Source organism: Podarcis melisellensis, assembly GCF_964234715.1.
Source record: "Podarcis melisellensis genome assembly, chromosome: 9".
Classification (NCBI taxonomy): domain Eukaryota; kingdom Metazoa; phylum Chordata; class Lepidosauria; order Squamata; family Lacertidae; genus Podarcis; species Podarcis melisellensis.
The window spans coordinates 38,521,384-38,539,342 of record NC_138541.1 but is presented as its reverse complement, the minus strand read 5'-3'; the positions used below and the strand labels follow the sequence as shown (position 1 = coordinate 38,539,342).

The 17,959-nt window shown below is 40.8% G+C and overlaps 1 protein-coding gene across 1 annotated transcript in view; it reads left to right on the top strand.

Annotated features, from left to right (window-relative positions):
- The first annotated feature begins 2,042 nt into the window (after positions 1–2,042).
- LRBA (LPS responsive beige-like anchor protein) overlaps positions 2,043–17,959 on the top strand; it is a 363,867-nt gene continuing 347,950 nt past the window's right edge. Inside the window, 2 exon segments of the mRNA XM_081926283.1 lie at positions 2,043–2,377; positions 2,825–3,211. Coding sequence (XP_081782409.1) covers positions 2,975–3,211 — 237 coding nt within the window. The 5' untranslated portion in view covers positions 2,043–2,377; positions 2,825–2,974.

The following is a 17,959-nucleotide window of genomic DNA, read 5'->3' as shown; positions in this document are numbered from 1 at the left end:
CAAAGGACCCAGCCAAGTCCAAAACAAGTGGTACACTCTGAATAATATATGCTGATCAGTTTATTACTTATTTTAAGCAGAGTTACAAAACTGATATTCGATTTGCCTCATACTCATTTTATAGTGGAACTGTGCTACTGAATAGTTCCAAGTAGTTTGAGGGCTCTTAGAGCTAACCACCCAACCACGTGAACTATTTTTGTATATTTTCATTGCATTATATTAACAAATGAATGCAAATGCAAGGTATCCATGGCGTTTTACAATTTAAAATGCAGCATTCATACAAATGGTACAAAATATTATTAGCTAAAATGTTCTGTAGGAACTGATGGCCCTATCTTGGGCTTCAAAGGTTTTGCCTTCCCTTTAGGACAAGCAGGTCTTAAGTAGCCTCAGGTAAGGTGGGGGAGGAGCTGCCCCAACAGGTCCTTCTGGCCACTGATAGTTCTGTCAGGTGTTGATGGCAACATGCTCTTTGGCATACAAGCATCATTGGAACGTGTATAGTCTTATAAAAACTAGGAACAGTGAGTCAAAGTGTTGTGTTTTTAGTTTTTTTCAAAACTATTGTTTGACGGGTATGCAACTTTATACAACTATAACCAGGATTGATATGATAATATACGAGCCTTCATTTTGATGCAAACTAGAAAGCAAAACACCACCACCACAAACTGGCTTATAAGTATAAAACCAAATTTACTAGAATAATAGAATAGAGATAGACTTGTAACCATTAAAACAACAAAAATACTAAGGTGCCATGTGCAAGACAAAGCCTGGAGATACATTATACAGACTGGTTAAATGAACCATTCAACAAGTAGCGTAAGTCCAATCACAGAACGGCAACCCCGTGCCGCCACAATGTCAAGGGTAGCACACTGGAGAATATGGAAAAGTTTTTCAAAGCTGTTTTTCAAAGATTGAGCTGGATGAGATGTTCTTCAATGGGTCCTGAGTTGGAAACACAAAGCTGTATGCATGGATCAATCACGGGAAGGCAAATCAAAGCCACCACCCTGGTGAAAATAATGCAAGTGGGCAAAAGGAGACCTGTACTCTGGATATATTACAGGTTTCGCTACACGCTTCATCAGTCCGAAAAGCCAATCATACAAAACGGTTTGCTCAGGATAAAGAAAGTATACTCCTTTTGCCCACTTGTGGTGAATGGTTCATTTATCCAGCCTGCATAATGTTTACTGCAAATGTAACTTGTTAGATAGAGTTGTACATTTATCCACTCCATGTTTACAGTATCTCCAGGCTTTGTCTTGCACATGGCACCTTAGTATGTTTGTTGTTTGAATGGTTACAAGTCTATCTCTATTCTAGCTATTGTTCTAGTAAATTTGGTTCATACTTATAAGCCAGTTTGTGGTGGTGTTGTTTTGTTGTATTATTACTACTGTCACCACATTTGATACTTTGTGTATATGCTTTGCAAACTAGAAAGCAGCCAAGAACAATTAAGAAACCCAGTTGAACGTTGTACCCTGTTCAGCAGAGGTTTCATTTTCCTATATTATCCACACCAGTGCTAAAGGGCACCCGCTCCCCCCGCCGCCTCCCTAACTCAATCTACACGGGACCACGTTTCCCCAGAAGCAGTCCTGAATTCGACAGGACTAGCACCTCAAGTCACCAGATGTCCATAGTGCGTGAAGACGCAACAAATAAAATGACGCTACTAATTCCTTGCCCCTCAGGTTTCCTGGACCTATCTAAAAAGGTAGGTTTGCAGTTTCCTGAAACTGCCGCTTGCCCTTCAGGTGCCTTGCCCGAAACTAAAAGAAGAAAAGAGAGGAGATAACACAGCTCTCCTTCACAGCAACGGCGCAGCGTTTCCCTTGCCTCGAGGAGAACAGACGGGAACCTTCGTTCGGGCTACGCCTGCGCCTCACCTGGACACACCTGTGCTCACCTGAGCCTGCGCGGGCGCCTCCTCGCCCCCCCCTCCACCAAGCCCGCTGCCCTCTCGCCTCCCTGCCCCGCCCGCTCTTGGCCGCCGCGCAGGCGCACTTGCCGCTCGCCCGGCAACACTCCCGGGGCTCGGCTCAGCGCTGTCATGGCGGCAGAGAGCAGCAGCAGCAGCACCAGCAGCCGCCGCAGCAACTGCTAAGGCAGGCAGGAAGCGATGGAGGAGCTCCTCGCGGCGTCGGCGGAGTGAAGGAGCTGCACAGGAAACTTCCAGCCGCTTGCCTGAGGTCGAAGTTCTTTGCCCATCCCTCTTCTCTACCCCGGGCAGGTAGAAGCCAGGCTGTTGGTGGGGAAGCACCGGAGACACCTCCCGCTGCCTGGGGTCGGCAGAGCCTCGTCCCTCCCCGCCGGCCCCGTCCGCGGCAGAGGCGAGGAGCAGCAGCAGGGCTGGGTGAGTGGGAACTTCTTTGCCGGCCCTACTTTGTCCTTGCACCTGTGACTGTGCGTGAAGGGAGGAGCGGAGCTTGCAGTTACCTCAGTTGCTGGAGCACAAGGACGGCGGAGGGAAGCACTGCAGAAACAGAGCGGGGCAGGGGAGAGGCGCGTCTCTAATAATAATAATAATAATAATAATAATAATAATAATAATACAGAAGTAAACGCCTTCGGGAGTCCCGCGCTCTCTTCCTTGCAGGCAAGTTTAGTGCCTGACAAAGAAAGGGGCTCACCTGCCTGATGCAGTTGCACCTGCCCTCATTTTCTGGGTTGAGGGGGGGTGAGTGCAAAGAGAGAATGGGGTAACGTTTCTTGATTAGTTAGATGACAGGCTTTTTCAAATGTTTTCAATAAGCTACGCCTGCTACTAATTTTTTTACTATAATTGTATTTTTTTCTTTAGTTTTCAGATTAAAGAGGCCGCTGTCCTTGTGCCGAGGGAAGGAAAACAAGATTATCTCAGCGCTCAGAAACTGGACCCGAGGCTACGGATTGAACTCTCTTTATTTCTGGGGTGCTGGCTTCTGCTGGCAACCTGGAAGTGAACTAAGCTATGGCGAGTGAAGACAAACAGGTTGCTTCTCCTCGGCCAACAGGTGATGATGGAGGAGGGGGAGGTGGTACCGGAGGAGGAAAAGAAGGAAACACGGCCGAAATGGAGAGCAAGCTGCAGCCTTTGAATCCAGGAATCCCTATTCGTGGTATCAGGATGAAATTTGCTGTTCTGACAGGACTGGTGGAAGTCGGAGAAGTATCCAACAGGGATATTGTGGAAACTGTGTTTAATCTGGTAAGGCAATCACCTTTCTAACTCTTTAAAGGAGAAGGATGGTATGTGGTGAAACATAAGGAAAGCAATACATTCTACCCACATTCATATTACTTCATCCTTACAGTTAAGGCTGCCCGCCTACCTATTTGTCACAGGGTGGTGCATCTGGTAAGCTATTCTCCCGGAAGGGATCCTTACTTAGGCCTTACTTAGTAACCGTGAGGCTGCAATACTTTTTCCACTCACAGTTGTTCTGTTTCCTTGCTTTCCCGAGGTATAGCTTCTATCAAGGAACTTTCCTGCTATTTACACCTTCATAGTAGTCATTTGAAAGCACTTAGGTTCTAAATAGTTGTGCTGTTATATCTGTTCGCAATGCTTAAATGTATTTTGGGATTTTAGGCTAATTCACAGTTGGAATATACCATTGTTAACACACAATTGCTGGTGCTGCAAATTTTAGGGCTCTGATGTAAGGCTTTGCTTTTGCAGAGGTATGCCTCTTTTCTCCCAAGTGAACATTTTAGGCCCATTTTCAGTAACCATAGCAATATAACTCTTTGTAGATATTTCTACCAATTTGGGTAGAACTGGAAACATTGTGCACCAGTGTTACTTATCTTGGTAGCACTCAACTTTTCCTAGTAATAAGAATTTCCTTGGAGAATGACAAATGCTGCACCAAAACAGAAGGATTTGTTTAACAGTGAGATTATATTTGAATATCACAGTTGTAATGGCAACAGATAGTAATTATGCGATATTCTGAATGGTGGTGCCTGTTCAATGTACATTTACATAATCATTAGATGAGGATAAGTTATATTGCTGTCTCAACCATAGGTAAGAATGGTTGAGTTGAGAAGGCTGTACTCCAACACTGCTTAAATGTAATCTGGCTTTAAAAAGTGGAATGGAAAGCTCAAAGGCACAGTGTATAGTGTTCCACATGTGTGTAAGTATCTGGAGACCGAATTATTGATCCTGCAAGTTCTTTTGCAAATCATTTGTGGCCCTGCTGAGGGTTGTTGGTTGGTGCAAATAGAACTGATATCCCTTTAGAAGTTAAATGTAGGCAATGCATTCACAATGTCCATACAACTTGGTTGGGTAAGACTGCAGACTTTTATTTGACTTAAATATTGGTAATGTATAACTAGGGTGGAACGAAAACGCTCTGCCTAGGAAAATTGAGGTCTAGACCTGCTACATAGAATAAATAGAAAGCAATTATTCTGACTAAATAGTGCAAAAACATATGTGCACTAGGCCTCTTGTAACTTTTTACAGCTGCCTGTAGCTTAAAAAGCAAAACAAAACTTTTACGCGTTTCCCTGGCACAGAAGAAAAACAAAGCAGTTGTGCCACATTAAACTGATCAAGAAGCTACAGACAACCAACTGTTTTATAATACAGAAATCTATTTAAGCCTCTGAAGCATTGCAGCATCTGTACAAAGTATTGCTAGCGTGTATGATCAGGCATACTACAGAAGTGAAGTACTGCTCTGAAGTTTCCTGCCCACTCATCGTTCTCCTATGTGTAGTGAAATAACTATAAAACCTCTTTCTTTTAAAATCTGACTTCTGTAGATAAATGCTGAAATGCTCTACGTTGTGGAAGCTGCAGAAGAAATAGCTCCCATGTTTTGCACTGAAATAATAATGCAGTTTTTATAGGAAATAGAAAGCTGTCTTCAAGAAATTCAGTGTGTGACCTAAATAACAGGATATTCTGCAAATTTTCCATCTGCCTGGAACCTGAGTAGAAAGATAGGAAGAACAGTTTCCTTTAGAACTGAGTTTCATTAAATACACCCACAACTTCATTAGAAATTTCTGCAGGATGTGTGTGTGTAGATAACTCATTAATATACCAGGCTGCACTAAGTTGGACTCTTGATTTAACCAGTGCTATCAACTCTGACTGAAAGTTGTTCTCCAAGGTGCCAGACAGAGTGTGTCACCCCCCCCCCATCCCTGCTACTTCAGAACATTGTAATGGAAAAGGCCAGGAGTTGAAACTGGGCCTTCTGCATGCAAAGCATGTCCTCTGTCGCTCATCTGTGGTTTGGATGTGGATAGCAGTGGCAATGTATGTCTTGTTTGCTACTCTCTTAAAGTTCTCCACCCTATTTGTAGGTAGAAAACTGGGTGGAACATCTCACTATTTTTTTAAAAAAGAATATTTTCAACATTTTCATGAGGGTTGGACTCCCTGTTAGTAGTGGCTGTAGCACAGCTTCTTTCTCCACCCCCCCAAGCTTCCCCCCCCTTCGAAAACCACATTGTCAGCCTTGCAACCATTTTGCATCCTGTACAATGCCCCTGACCCAGCATCATTCTGGAACAGGGTATGTGGGGTGAGGAAGGGGTGGCAGCCACCGTTAAAAAATTGAATAATACAGTGGTACCTCTGGTTATGAACTTAATTCGTTCAGAGGTCCGTTCGTATCCTGAGGCGCACTTTCACTAATGGGGCCTCCCACTATGCCTGTGCCTCTGGCATGCGATTTCCGTTTGCATCCTGGGGCAAAGTTCACAACCAGGAGCAGCTACTTCTGGGTTACTGGAGCTTATAACCTGAAGCGTTCATAACCAGAAGCGTTCATAACCAGAGGTACCACTGTATTTGGAGAAAAGGTCTGGGAAGTGTTCTTTTTCTAGGGGAGGTGAGGGGGGGGGAAACCTCCCTCTTTCTTTTGGAAAAAGTTTTCTGAGAAATGTCAGCTCTGCTTTAGTTTGAGCAAGCAGACTTTGCATACTTGCTGGGAACAGTAAAAATGGGTTGAACACGTGTAGTGTTGAACTGGAATCCTATGGCTTTGACACCCTACTTTAGCCATAGCACTGTAAAACGGCAAAGCAAGAAAAAAGATCCCAATGTGTAGTAAGAAGTAAGTCTTACTGCATCGAAAGGGGCTTTCTCCTAGGTTTCAATCCTAACTTCATGTACCTGGGACTAAGCTCTGCTGATTCAATATGTTTTCCTTCTTAGTGGACAAGGTTAAGACTGCAGGCTTGGACTTTTAGCCACTATGTTATGCTGAGCTGGGCACTAAAAAGTTACTATTCAAATATGATTTAGTTTTGTGGGGATAAAGTAAACAGGAGAAAGGTATAGTTGAGCCTCTATTCCAGTAGAGTGTCTCACTTTTTTTGAGGAAAAGTGAAGGGTTGTAATTCAGGAAAGTGTTACACTGGGAGATACGGTACTCAGTGCTCCTGACCCTTGGTGCCTACAGATGAGTTAGGCACAAATTCATGGTGCCCCCCCCCAAGACCTGTTGCAGTCCTTCCTCTTACACCTGTTTTGCCTAGTAGCAACTTCTCTTTGCACTTGGCATAACTTAATTTTGTGTTTGTGTATTTGGGTAGTTCCTGGATATAGCTCTGGTGTTGCGTGTGTCACATTGTAAGTAATCATAGGGCAGGAATGACCAGATATCACCATAAACAAAATATGTTGCAAGACTGATTCCAAAAGTTACATTTTTATTTTCATGAATCTTAATAGATAGTCCTATGAGTACTCTCACTGCCTTTTTATAGCTAGTGCCTATTTAAAGTATTTTGATTTCATGCCATACGTATTTTCCAAAAGCAGGTTAATTATGCCAGGTTTTTGGTTTATTTTGAAGTGGCATTTGGGTTGTGAAATTAGATGACTTTCACTTATAAAGTGAACTTCGGGTCTTCTGAAAATAATATGTGATGCAAACCTTAATAATGACAAGTTCCTAAGTAAAGGTATGTTTGCTGTCTCATCAAGTTCAAAGTGAGCATGGGACAGATTTGGACAGGAAAGAATAGCAAGCTTGACATATCTCAGATGTGGCTGTGTTTGGCTACACTCGTATAATGGAAGATCTGCAAGCCTGTTATCTTCATGTCTCAATTATGTACAGGTGTGCTTGCTAGAAAAGAGCCAGCACCAGCTGAAGTGCAACTTACTGCTATTCAATGGCAGACATTGTTCTGCGTTTAGCCTCTTGCACAACTTCACCATTGCCTAAATGTAGATGGGAAGCTTTTGAGCAGGGATTGAAATTTTTTATTCGCACCTCTCTGCCAAGTTGTATAAGCTGCTTGCCAGAGCATGACTTAAGTAGGCTGGCTAGTTCCCTGGTTATGCCAGCAGTGTATTAACTGTAGCTTCAGTTGCATTGCAGGTTGCAATAATGCAACACATTGCACCTAGGATAAGAGTTTCTGATGGAAGGCTCTCCAGAATTAGCATCACAACTACTTGAAGCAGTCATATTATACAACGTTGTAGCTTGGGTTAAGTACTTAATTTGTTCCAGAGGTCAGCTCTTAACCTGAAACTGTTCTTAACCTGAAGCACCACTTTAGCTAAAGGGGCTTCCTGCTGCCGCTGCAGCACGATTTCTGTTTTTATCCTGAAGCACTATTTCTGGGTTAGCGGAGTCTGTAACCTGAAGTGTATGTAACCCGAGGTACCACTGTACTGCAAATAAGGCAGTCCAGCCTGTAGTTGGATTCAACCTCTTTAACTAATATTTCCCTTGAAAATGTCAGTTATAAAAAATATTATATCAGAAACCCTTTTTATTTTTAAAAGTCCTCAATAAAAGACTGCTATAAAGGATTAGACTTGTACTCAAGTCTTTAAGGTGAACTGAGAGAGTTCTATCGATAACACTTTTTTTGAGAACACATGTACTTCAAAGTAATTTTTTAAAATTCTTTCATTCCAAAATCCCTTTCCCAAAGGTCATGTCAAATGTAAAAGACTGGTCTTTTGCCAAGACATTTTGCCCTTTTTCTTATCTTAATGACCCATCCATTTCTTTGAAGTGATAAACTATGTGACTCAAGGCTCTTTGCTCTTATAAGAATTGTGGTTAGAATAAAGTATTCTTATCCCATTAAGAAAAGTGTAGCTTCAGACTAGTGCTATCATTCTCTGAGGCATGTTAAGATTGGCTAATCCTAAATGAGAACCTTAAATTAGTTCAGTGTCCTCCAAGCTGATTGGGGGCAGGACCCTTAAACATAGCCCTTCCTTCCTTCACCATCTCTTTGAAAGCAACCTTTTACACCTTTCCATCATTACTGAACTTTATTTCTTCTTTCTTTGGTGATCACTCATAGATGAGTAAGATTGTCTTCCATGAAAACGGTCTTAACAGTGAGTTCTAAAGTGACTATGGAGGCCATTTCTGGATCCATATATCTTTCCACAGAGGGGACATAGGTTTCTGCTTGGGAGTTGATCACGGTGAGGGTTTGCCAAATGTGCCTTCCCCTTAGCTCGTTTCTCCTTTCCGCTCTGAGTTTGTGCTTCTAAAGTCCACAAAACCTTTGGTAAAGGCTGTTCTCCAACTGGAGCACTCACAGGCCAGTGTTTCCCATTTATCGGTGCTTATACTACATTTTTAAAGATTTGCCTTGAGAACATCTTTAAACTTCTTTTGTTATTCCCCCAGTATTTCGCTTTCCATTTTCAAGTTGGGAATAGAGTAGTTGCTTTAGAAGATGATAATCTGGCATCTGAACAACATGACCAGTCCAACAAAGTTGATGTTGAAGAATCATTGCTTCTACATTGGTGATCTTTGCTTCTTCCAGTACACTGACCTTAGTTGCCTGTCTTCCCAAGTGATGTGTAAACATTTTCAGAGACAACATTGATGGAATCTTTTTAGGAGTTGGAGATGGCATTTATAAGTGTTCCATGTTTCACAAGCATACAGTAAAGTTGGTAGTGCAATAGCTTTGTAAACAAGCATTTTGGTTTCACTGCGGATGTCCCGGTCCTCAAACACGCTGAGCTTCAGTTGGGAGAAAGCTGTGCTCGTGGAGCTCAGATGATGCTGGATTTTGGCATCAGTGTCGGTGCTTGTAGAAAGATAACTGCCCAGGTAGGAAAATTGGTCGACATTTTCCAACGTTATACCATGGTTGGATTTGTGGTGCTGCAGAGGGGTTGTTTTTTGCTTGTTGGTGCAGCACTTTGGTTTTTTGGATATTGAGCGATAGGCCAAGCTTTCCAAAATCTTCTGCGAAGATATCTAGGATGGTTTGGAGGTCATCCTCTGAGTGTGTACACACTACGTTGTCATCAGCATACTGAAGCTCTATGAATATCACTAAGACAAATGAGTATAGGGAAGGTGTGGGGGGAGGAGAGAACTCATGCCCAGAGAAACTGTAAATGTTGGAGGACTTGTCTAAGGCTGTAATTCCCAATCAGGCTGCTCTGATCATGATGTGGGCTGGTATAGATGGCCCAAGCTTTCAGCTTTTGTTAGAACAACTCTTTTGTTACTCACCCTTCATCATATGGTGCCATGGAGGGTTACACTGAAAATACAATGTAATGCTATTCAATAATAATAATAAATTTCAAAATACTGTACCATATAAATACATATCTATCATCAAACCAGATGATATATAGGGGAATAATAGCAATAGTTCAATTTTCAGAAGTTATACGCATGAGCACGGCATATTCTATATGCTTTAGCTCATTACTGAAGGCTTCTCTCTAACCTTGGTCACTGTTAGAGTAAGTACCATCAATAGTATGTGAGAGAAGCACAGGGGCAAGCTCCTCTGCAAATGTGATACTAAGACTTGGTAGAAGAGTAGAGAGGTGAAGTTTTAACAAAAGAAAATTGCTGGACCTTTCTAGAAGTTGGTCTGAATAGTGACTTATTGTGAAGTAAGGCGCATTCCTTACTAGAAGTCTGTTAAATAATTAACCCAGTAATTGTGCTTCGCCTCTAAAATTTGATCTGGAGCGTATTCTTTGCGTGTTCTGTGCATTGTTTTCCCTTGAAAATGTTTGACACTAGCCTTTTCAAAATGAGGAAAAGCATTTTTATGTATCTTTAAATATTATGTGCAGTTTTCTAATTCTGTCTCAACCATTTTCTATAAATAATTTGACCATTAGTTAATATAAGGTCTAAAATGCTATATCAGGTATATTTCTAATTGAAGCTGCAAGTCTGTACACATTGACTTGGAAATAAGTCCTCATTGAACTAGATGGGCCTTACATCCATGCAGATATGCATATGAACACGAGCTCGTTTCTGGTTTACTCCACAGGTCTGAGGGGGAAAGTGGAGTGGGACTTAACTCCAGCTTTTATGTCTCCTGCTCACTTACACCCCTCACCATCCATGTCTTGAGGGCATATCTATCAAGGTAAAGCTTGACAAATGCAGGGCTCTAGAACATGGAGAGAGCCTTTCTCTCTGCTGGTATGCCCCAAACACCTAGATGAGAAGGGGGAAGGGTTGGCAGAAGATGCAATGGCTGTGTCACCTGGCGTGGCCATATTATGTCTTACATGCAAGTGTAAATCACATATGGGGGAATGCTTGAAATGTGCAGTAGTCTAATAGCTGCAGCATAAATCCGTCTACTTGTATTAACACTGTTTCTGCAAAACTACAACTTTAATTTTTAAAAAGTTGTACTTCAGCAATGGAGTGTGCAAGGCTGCTATGGAACAGTGTTTCACCTCTCAAAATGTTGTGGGGGAGCTTTTTTTGCTATCCCAACTTTTAAAGTAAATCCATACATTCTTTAGGATGCTATTGTACCTTTTCCGTGAAACTTATGTAAGTCATTCTTTTCATTGTGTTAACAAGACTTTCTAATGTTGGTGCTAAGTGAGGAGATCCAACTAGTATTTGGCAATCACTTCGTATTCAATGGAAGTGTGCATAACTGTCATTACGTAATCTCTTCTAGGTCATTGGTGAATGCACCTCTAGCTCTGGTTATCCTAGTTCTGTCACTTCAGTCTATGTATTGTGCCCATGATAAAGTAACGCTGATTTGAGGTAGGTTTTGTTTCTAGAAGAAATTACAGTGGGCTTAGAAAAGGGCCTGGCTTTGTGGTGACTTACAGCTGTGGACACACATTATTGCAGTGGTAAATGAGGAACACCACTTAATAAAGATTAACCTTCAAATCATCTAAAGGTTTCAGTGAACTCCCCCCCCCCCCAATTTGAATCCTTTTTGTTAAGCAGTGTTAGTTTTGGGCAACGTAATTGCTTCACTCTGCTGGGCAAGTCTTCAGGAAGCTATATGGGAAATCATATCAAGCTTAACTGCTTAAGCCCATTTTGTTGAAAAGAAGGGGGAAAAAGGCTTTATGAATAAACTGGTTTAGTTGTAACACTTCCTAACAAGTGATACTTTTTTATATCTCCTTCTCCACTTTATATGTCTTACATTCCATACAGTCTCATCCCGTTTGTCTGCTTTTGTGATTCCCATCTTTGTACCTTCTGTCGCATTCCTCTCCACCCATTTAAAGCCCATTGCTTTTTCTTTTCAGGCCATTTTCCTATTCTTCGTTGAGTCTCTTCTCAAAAATCCATTATATAAGTTTGATAAATAATAAGAAATATAAATACAACACACACACACAGAGAGAGAGAGAGAGAGTGTAGAGCTTTCCTTAATTTATTGGATCTCATCCTGAAATGTGTTGCCACTTCCTGGGTTATCCAGTCTTGCCAATTTTAATGGCAAGCTCAGGTGATTAAGTGCCCATGGGATTATTGGAACCAGCGAAAGAAAATGGTCTCAACATATGCTGGATAATCCAAGATGTTAGCAGAGGTACAAAAATAAATTTGAAAAAAATAAAAGAAAACAACTTTCAGGGGGACAACCGCACTCAAACAACTCAGTAAGGATTGAGTATGCTTACTACTCATGGAGTGTTGAGAAAAGAAAAACAGGAAATGCGGGGAGAATAATGGAATTGTCTGTTACAGAAGGGCTGGCAGGAACCCAGGAAAGAGGGTGGGGGAAATACAGTGCAACATTTGTTGCATGTTCCACTTGTCTAATGTAGATTGTCCTTTTTTGAGGAGAGCAGGGACTCTTTTTCGTTGCTATATGGTGCTTTGCATGCTCTTGGCATTAAAAACTTCTGGAAATATAGAACTTTTAGCAATAGACAAATTAATTTGATAATAAAATTGCAATTAACCAGCACAGGCAAGTTATGCATCCCTTAGTTCAAGAGTTCTTCTACTGTGTTTCTAGAAGTGAGTCAGAAGTAGCAAATAGATCAGGACAGCTTTTCAGACCACATTTGTTTCTTCTGTGCTATGAAAGTAATGGATGTGATGCTATCTAAAAACCTTCTGAATATACTGTAATAAGGTTATATGACTCACTGTACTGATGGTTATATGCAAATAACAAAGTAAAAAAACAACAACAGATATAGCCAGGTTAATAAAGGATGGAAAGGCAGACAAAAATTACTTGTCAGTGAAGTACAAAATATTTTTACATGTACCGAGGAAAGTTTTTAGAGTTTGTCTTACCCTTGCGGCAAACTTCGTTAAGGCAGCCTTGAACTCCAATGTTTAATACATTTTGGCTTGAAACCATCGTACAAGTAAAATATATTGGGTATAGTTTTGCATTGTAAATCCTATCAAAGGGAACTTTGGCTACAAGTGAATTTGTAGTTGAATTGTCTGCCTTCATGGTTGAAGCTTAAAAATTTTGTGCAATGTGACATAAAAGACTACTGATTTCAGTCTACTGTATTAAGATAGTCCTGAAATCTTACATAGCTTTAGTGATGCTTTTTATCTTGTGAATTTCCAGTTTGGGGCAAAATAAGTTGATACTCTGAATACTTTTGTGAAAACCTCAGTATACTTTTTAAAGTTTAGATGTAAAAAAACAAAGCATATTACTAGCTATAATAAGAATTTGTATTCCTTGAACCTGCTGTGGATTAAATTCTTGCTTATATTGTCATATATCCCCATTTTTGTTACTTTTGTTTAATGACGTCCCTTTAAAATTCAGATGCCTGAGATGAATTTGCCTTTTTTCATGCCCCTGGATTCTTTAAATGGAACTATTAAAATTGTGAATTACACCTTGTTCTAAATCTAGAGGGTGATGAGACTGGAAGGAAACAAAATAGTTTTTATCCCCTGGTTGCCTTCATGTTTGCAGTCTTTTAGAAACTTACTTCCTCAAGCTATTTGTTACCATCTGTGGTGCCATATGCAACAAATGTAAGATACTAAGTTAGATCTTCACAGTAAACATACAAAAATAATAATGCTGTCATTAAGTGATGGCACATATTTTTAAGTAGGAACCTGAGCTGTTTATTTTCTCTTTTCTGATTTTGTCCTTCTGAGAGAAGCACCTCTTTTTTATTAGTTTCCCTTTTCCTACCCCAGTGGTAAACATTGCCTAGGCTATGATCAGATCTATCCATTTGCACAATTTCTTGAAACCTTTAAAGCCATGGTAATGACAAGGATGATTTAATTATTGGTTTTCTACAGTTTGTAAAAATAGCAGTTCACTCTTTCACTTTTTCTTGCTAAGTCTGTTCTTTCTGGAGTACACAGATGAAGCATAGATAATTGCTCTTATTATTAGCCTTTTTACTCTAGTGTCCTAAATAATTACAGTACAGTAGTCTCTTGAGTAAAACATATAAATGAGACCCAAATACTTGTCCATGCTGAAAACGTCGTATAGTTATTTCAGAAATTAAACTAGCCTTGAGCACTTATTGTCATGAAAAGTATTAATTAGACTCTCTATAGGCCTTATAACTTTTTCCAGCAACCATGGGTTGCATCCAGTACTGCGTTAGTGGAATTCTGCTTCCACAATGGCACTTATCCTGCCTCTCCTTCCTGCTGTGTGCACACGCCAACAACTGCTTCAGAGAATCTGTTGCTCTTGTGCAGTGGCCATGTTGGATACAACCTTATTGTTTTTAGACTGCAATCCTAGTTTATTTACTGCAGATCATATTGAGCAAAGGGTGAGTTACTTCTGCATAAATATGTATAGGGTTGTGCTGCTAGTATCTGAGTGACTCCATACAAAGTACACTAAGGCTGCAATCCTGTAACTGCTTATCTGGTAGTAAGACCTATGCTGAGTTGACTTGTATAAGATTGCATTGTAATGCTATCTGCATTATCCGACCTAGTGCTCTCTAGATGTTTTGGACTACAACTCCCATCAGCTCCTGTGAATATGGCCATGATCAGGGATGATGGCAGGTGGAGTTAAAATATGTGGAGAGCACCAGCTTGGGAAAGGCTTGGCTAAACTGTAGCAATTAGGAATTACTTTCCATTTTCTGATGGATATATTTCTGGTGTATTTGAGTCATGTACATCCCAAACAAACACCTGTATTTTAGGGAAAGACACCTGTTTCGCTGGGATGATTCTATAGGAGCATAAAAGCTGTATTTGTTTAACTATAACAGTATCAGTTGTTTAATAGTATAAGCTAAGTTTTTCTCTGTCTTTAGTGAACTGGTTTAACAGACAGCATACGCCAAACACCAGTCAGTCTAGATTTGTGGGGCTGCACCAAGGTGTTACCTCTGATTTCCAGTTGAAGCAGCTCAGGTTGAATGTTAGCGTGTACTCTGTCTACTTCCACCTGAAGTTTCTATCTGCCCCACACATGACATTACATACAATGCCAAGTATGAGGTAGGTGGCTGTGCTTTGGGGCAAATGGCCTGGCAGGCCACATGGAGACACGTGGAAGGTCAAATTTGGCCTGTGGACTAGTCTGTGCTGCTGCTATACGGGGGGAACCAAACTTGCTTGGCATCCTACTGCCTATTTTTTGCTTTAGTTTCACAACAACACCTGCAAATGCCTTTTGAACACCAATAGGTCAGATTCATGACAAGCCCTCTCCATAAATGCTTCTACGTCGTGCTGTTGATTATACTAATATATTTAATATACTAATATACTATATTAGTATATACTAATATATTTTTTAAAGTCCATTAAGAATATGAAGTGTTACTGAAACAAAACTTTGCAAATTTGTCCTTATGCATATACTGTAGTTTAAATTTTGTTCTGGACTTTTCTCCAAGAAATAAATAGTCTGGTGTATTATCCATAGAAGATACACTCTGGTTCTAAAATACATTCCTGCTAACTGTCACCAATATGGATAAGACATGTTTCCTGATTTTGTGTCTGCCGCATCCATAAATACTTAAAGCATTGACATATCACCAGCTTTCAGCAATTTGTTCTGGGTGTGGAAATTTGATAGCATGCAAGGAGCTCCTCTAGCCAGACTGGTTTCCTCTTTAGTTTCAGTGGATAACTTCTAACTGCATATTCCTTCTTATGAAATAATTTGAGTAATACTCTTGAAATATGTAAGTGCTACCATGGTAAAAAAATTAAATAAATCTCTAGGTCACTTTTTTGAATATTTTGAAAATATTTAAATTATCAATAGATGACCACTGATTATTAAGTAAATACACTGCAAATGGCTATTAATTGCTACCATTATCAGTAGGGTACAGAACATTTTTTAATGACATTGTGAGCCAGGAGAACAGAAAATGATATGAGTTCTAGGTTTGTCTTGCATAAATTGCACCTCAAGGCATGGTAAGGTCATGTATTGGGTTTGGGGAGGTTTCTGTTAGAGTAGAGTACAGTGGTACCTCGGGTTAAGTACTTAATTCGTTCCGGTGGTCTGTACTTAACCTGAAACTGTTCTTAACCTGAAGCACCACTTTAGTTAATGGGGCCTCCTGCTGCCACCACACCGCTGGAGCACGATTTCTGTTCTCATCCTGAAGCAAAGTTCTTAACCTGAAGCACTATTTCTGGGTTAGTTAGCGGAGTCTGTAACCTGAAGTGTATGTAACCTGAAGCGTATGTAACCCGAGGTACCACTGTATTTAACAAGATATTTTATTTATTTTGTATGAGTTGTGGGTTTTTCAAGCAGCAAGTGACCTAAAAAGGCAGTAGAACAGGTCACTTACTCATTACTTTCAGAATACCAGATAGATGCCACTTCCTTTGCCAAACTGACAGAAGTTGCAGTCCCCACCTACTCCTTTTAGCACTACTGACTTTCTAGCTTGCAGCTAGTTTATCACCAGTCTTTAAGGGCTACTGTATATTTCTAAGATGTCTTGCTTTTAGATGTCTTGCTTTTGGTCTTGATGTCACAAGATCCTGTATTTTCACTATGAAAGCACAATGGACACCAGTATCTTACAGCCACATGTCTCATTATACTAACCATTCTGTAAACCCAACCCTTGAAAACAAAATCCAAGATGACCTTGTGAAACATGTGTTATAAGGAAGACACACAGAAGGCCGTATGATCTGAGACTAATACTACCCCACCCCCAGTAAAACCTTACTCTAAATTTTGCAACCTGGTTTTTCCCAGTCTGAGTAAGGTTCAGTACAAACTGACATACTATGTTTCAAGGAAACATATTTTCGTGTATTTCTTGGAGTTTGTTTGTTACTTGTTTTCAATCCAACCTGACAGACAGAACACAAGAGGTTTTAATGCATTTTCTAGCTGTGCTGTAATCTTTGACATGGAAATAACAGTGATCTTATATTTTTATTGATACAAAATGGGCTCTTTGGCCAACTGTGAATGTTTGACACAATAATTGGATGAGTTCTTGATTGTTCTTCCACTTCTTGTAACTATTTTCTGACTTGTATCAATAAATAAACAAAGCCTTGTCAAAATTGATTTGACTGTCTTGTAGCCTGTGCATCTGATCTCAATTAACCATTTTCAGAATAGTCTTTTTCATGTTCTCTGTAACTTTCAAACCCTTTGCATGCTCTTCTGTTACAATTGTACAGACTAGGACAAGACATATTGTCAATAAATTGCACAGCTTGTTGTAATGAAGTAGCTTGTAGTTATCAAAGACCTACTTAAACAGCTTAATTGTTCACAACGCTTTCTGCTAGAGCATTACTCAAAAAATGAGATGCCAGTGCTTTAAAATTGTACAAATTAGTGTTTTCTAATTAATTGTCTGTCTTAGTCTGTACAGCCCAGTATTGTTGAAATAAGTAAAGGTAATTGTAGGGAGCTGGTGGCGTTGTGGTCTAAACCACCAAGCCTCTTGGGCTTGCTGATCAGAAGGTTGGCAGTTGAAATCTGTGCAACGTGGATTTTAGCATTGCACAGGGTACTGCAGGAAATTTGAGAGCCCAAAGTCTGCAACTGCTGTCAATGTTCAATCCATGGTTAGATTTGGCTCTCCTATCTATATACGGCAAGTCTAGATATCCCTAGCTATGCCTAACTTAATTTGTTCTGGTAAAGGTAAAGGTACCCCTGCCCGTACGGGCCAGTCTTGACAGATTCTGGGGTTGTGCGCCCATCTCACTTAAGAGGCCAGGGGCCAGCGCTGTCCAGAGACACTTCCGGGTCACGTGGCCAGTGTGACAAAGCTGCATCTGGCGAGCCAGAGCTGCACACGGAAACGGCGTTTACCTTCCCGCTGGTAAGCGGTCCCTATTTATCTACTTGCACCCAGAGGTGCTTTCGAACTGCTAGGTTGGCAGGCGCTGGGACCGAGCAGCGGGAGCGCACCCCGCCGCAGGGATTCGAACCGCCGACCTTTCAATCAGCAAGTCCTAGGTGCTGAGGCTTTAACCCACAGCGCCACCTGCGTCTGTTCTTAACCTGAAACTGTTCTTAACCTGAAGCACCACTTTAGCTAATGGGGCCTCCTGCTGCCACTGTGCCGCCACTGCACGATTTCTGTTCTCATCCTGAAGCAAAGTTCTTAACCCAAGGTAATATTTCTGGGTTAGCGGAGTCTGTAACCTGAAGCGTATGTAACCTGAAGTGTATCTAACCCGAGGTACCACTGTATTATCTCTTTAAATGTGGAAGCTGATCAAAATGTGTGTGCAAATTGCACCTTCATTCG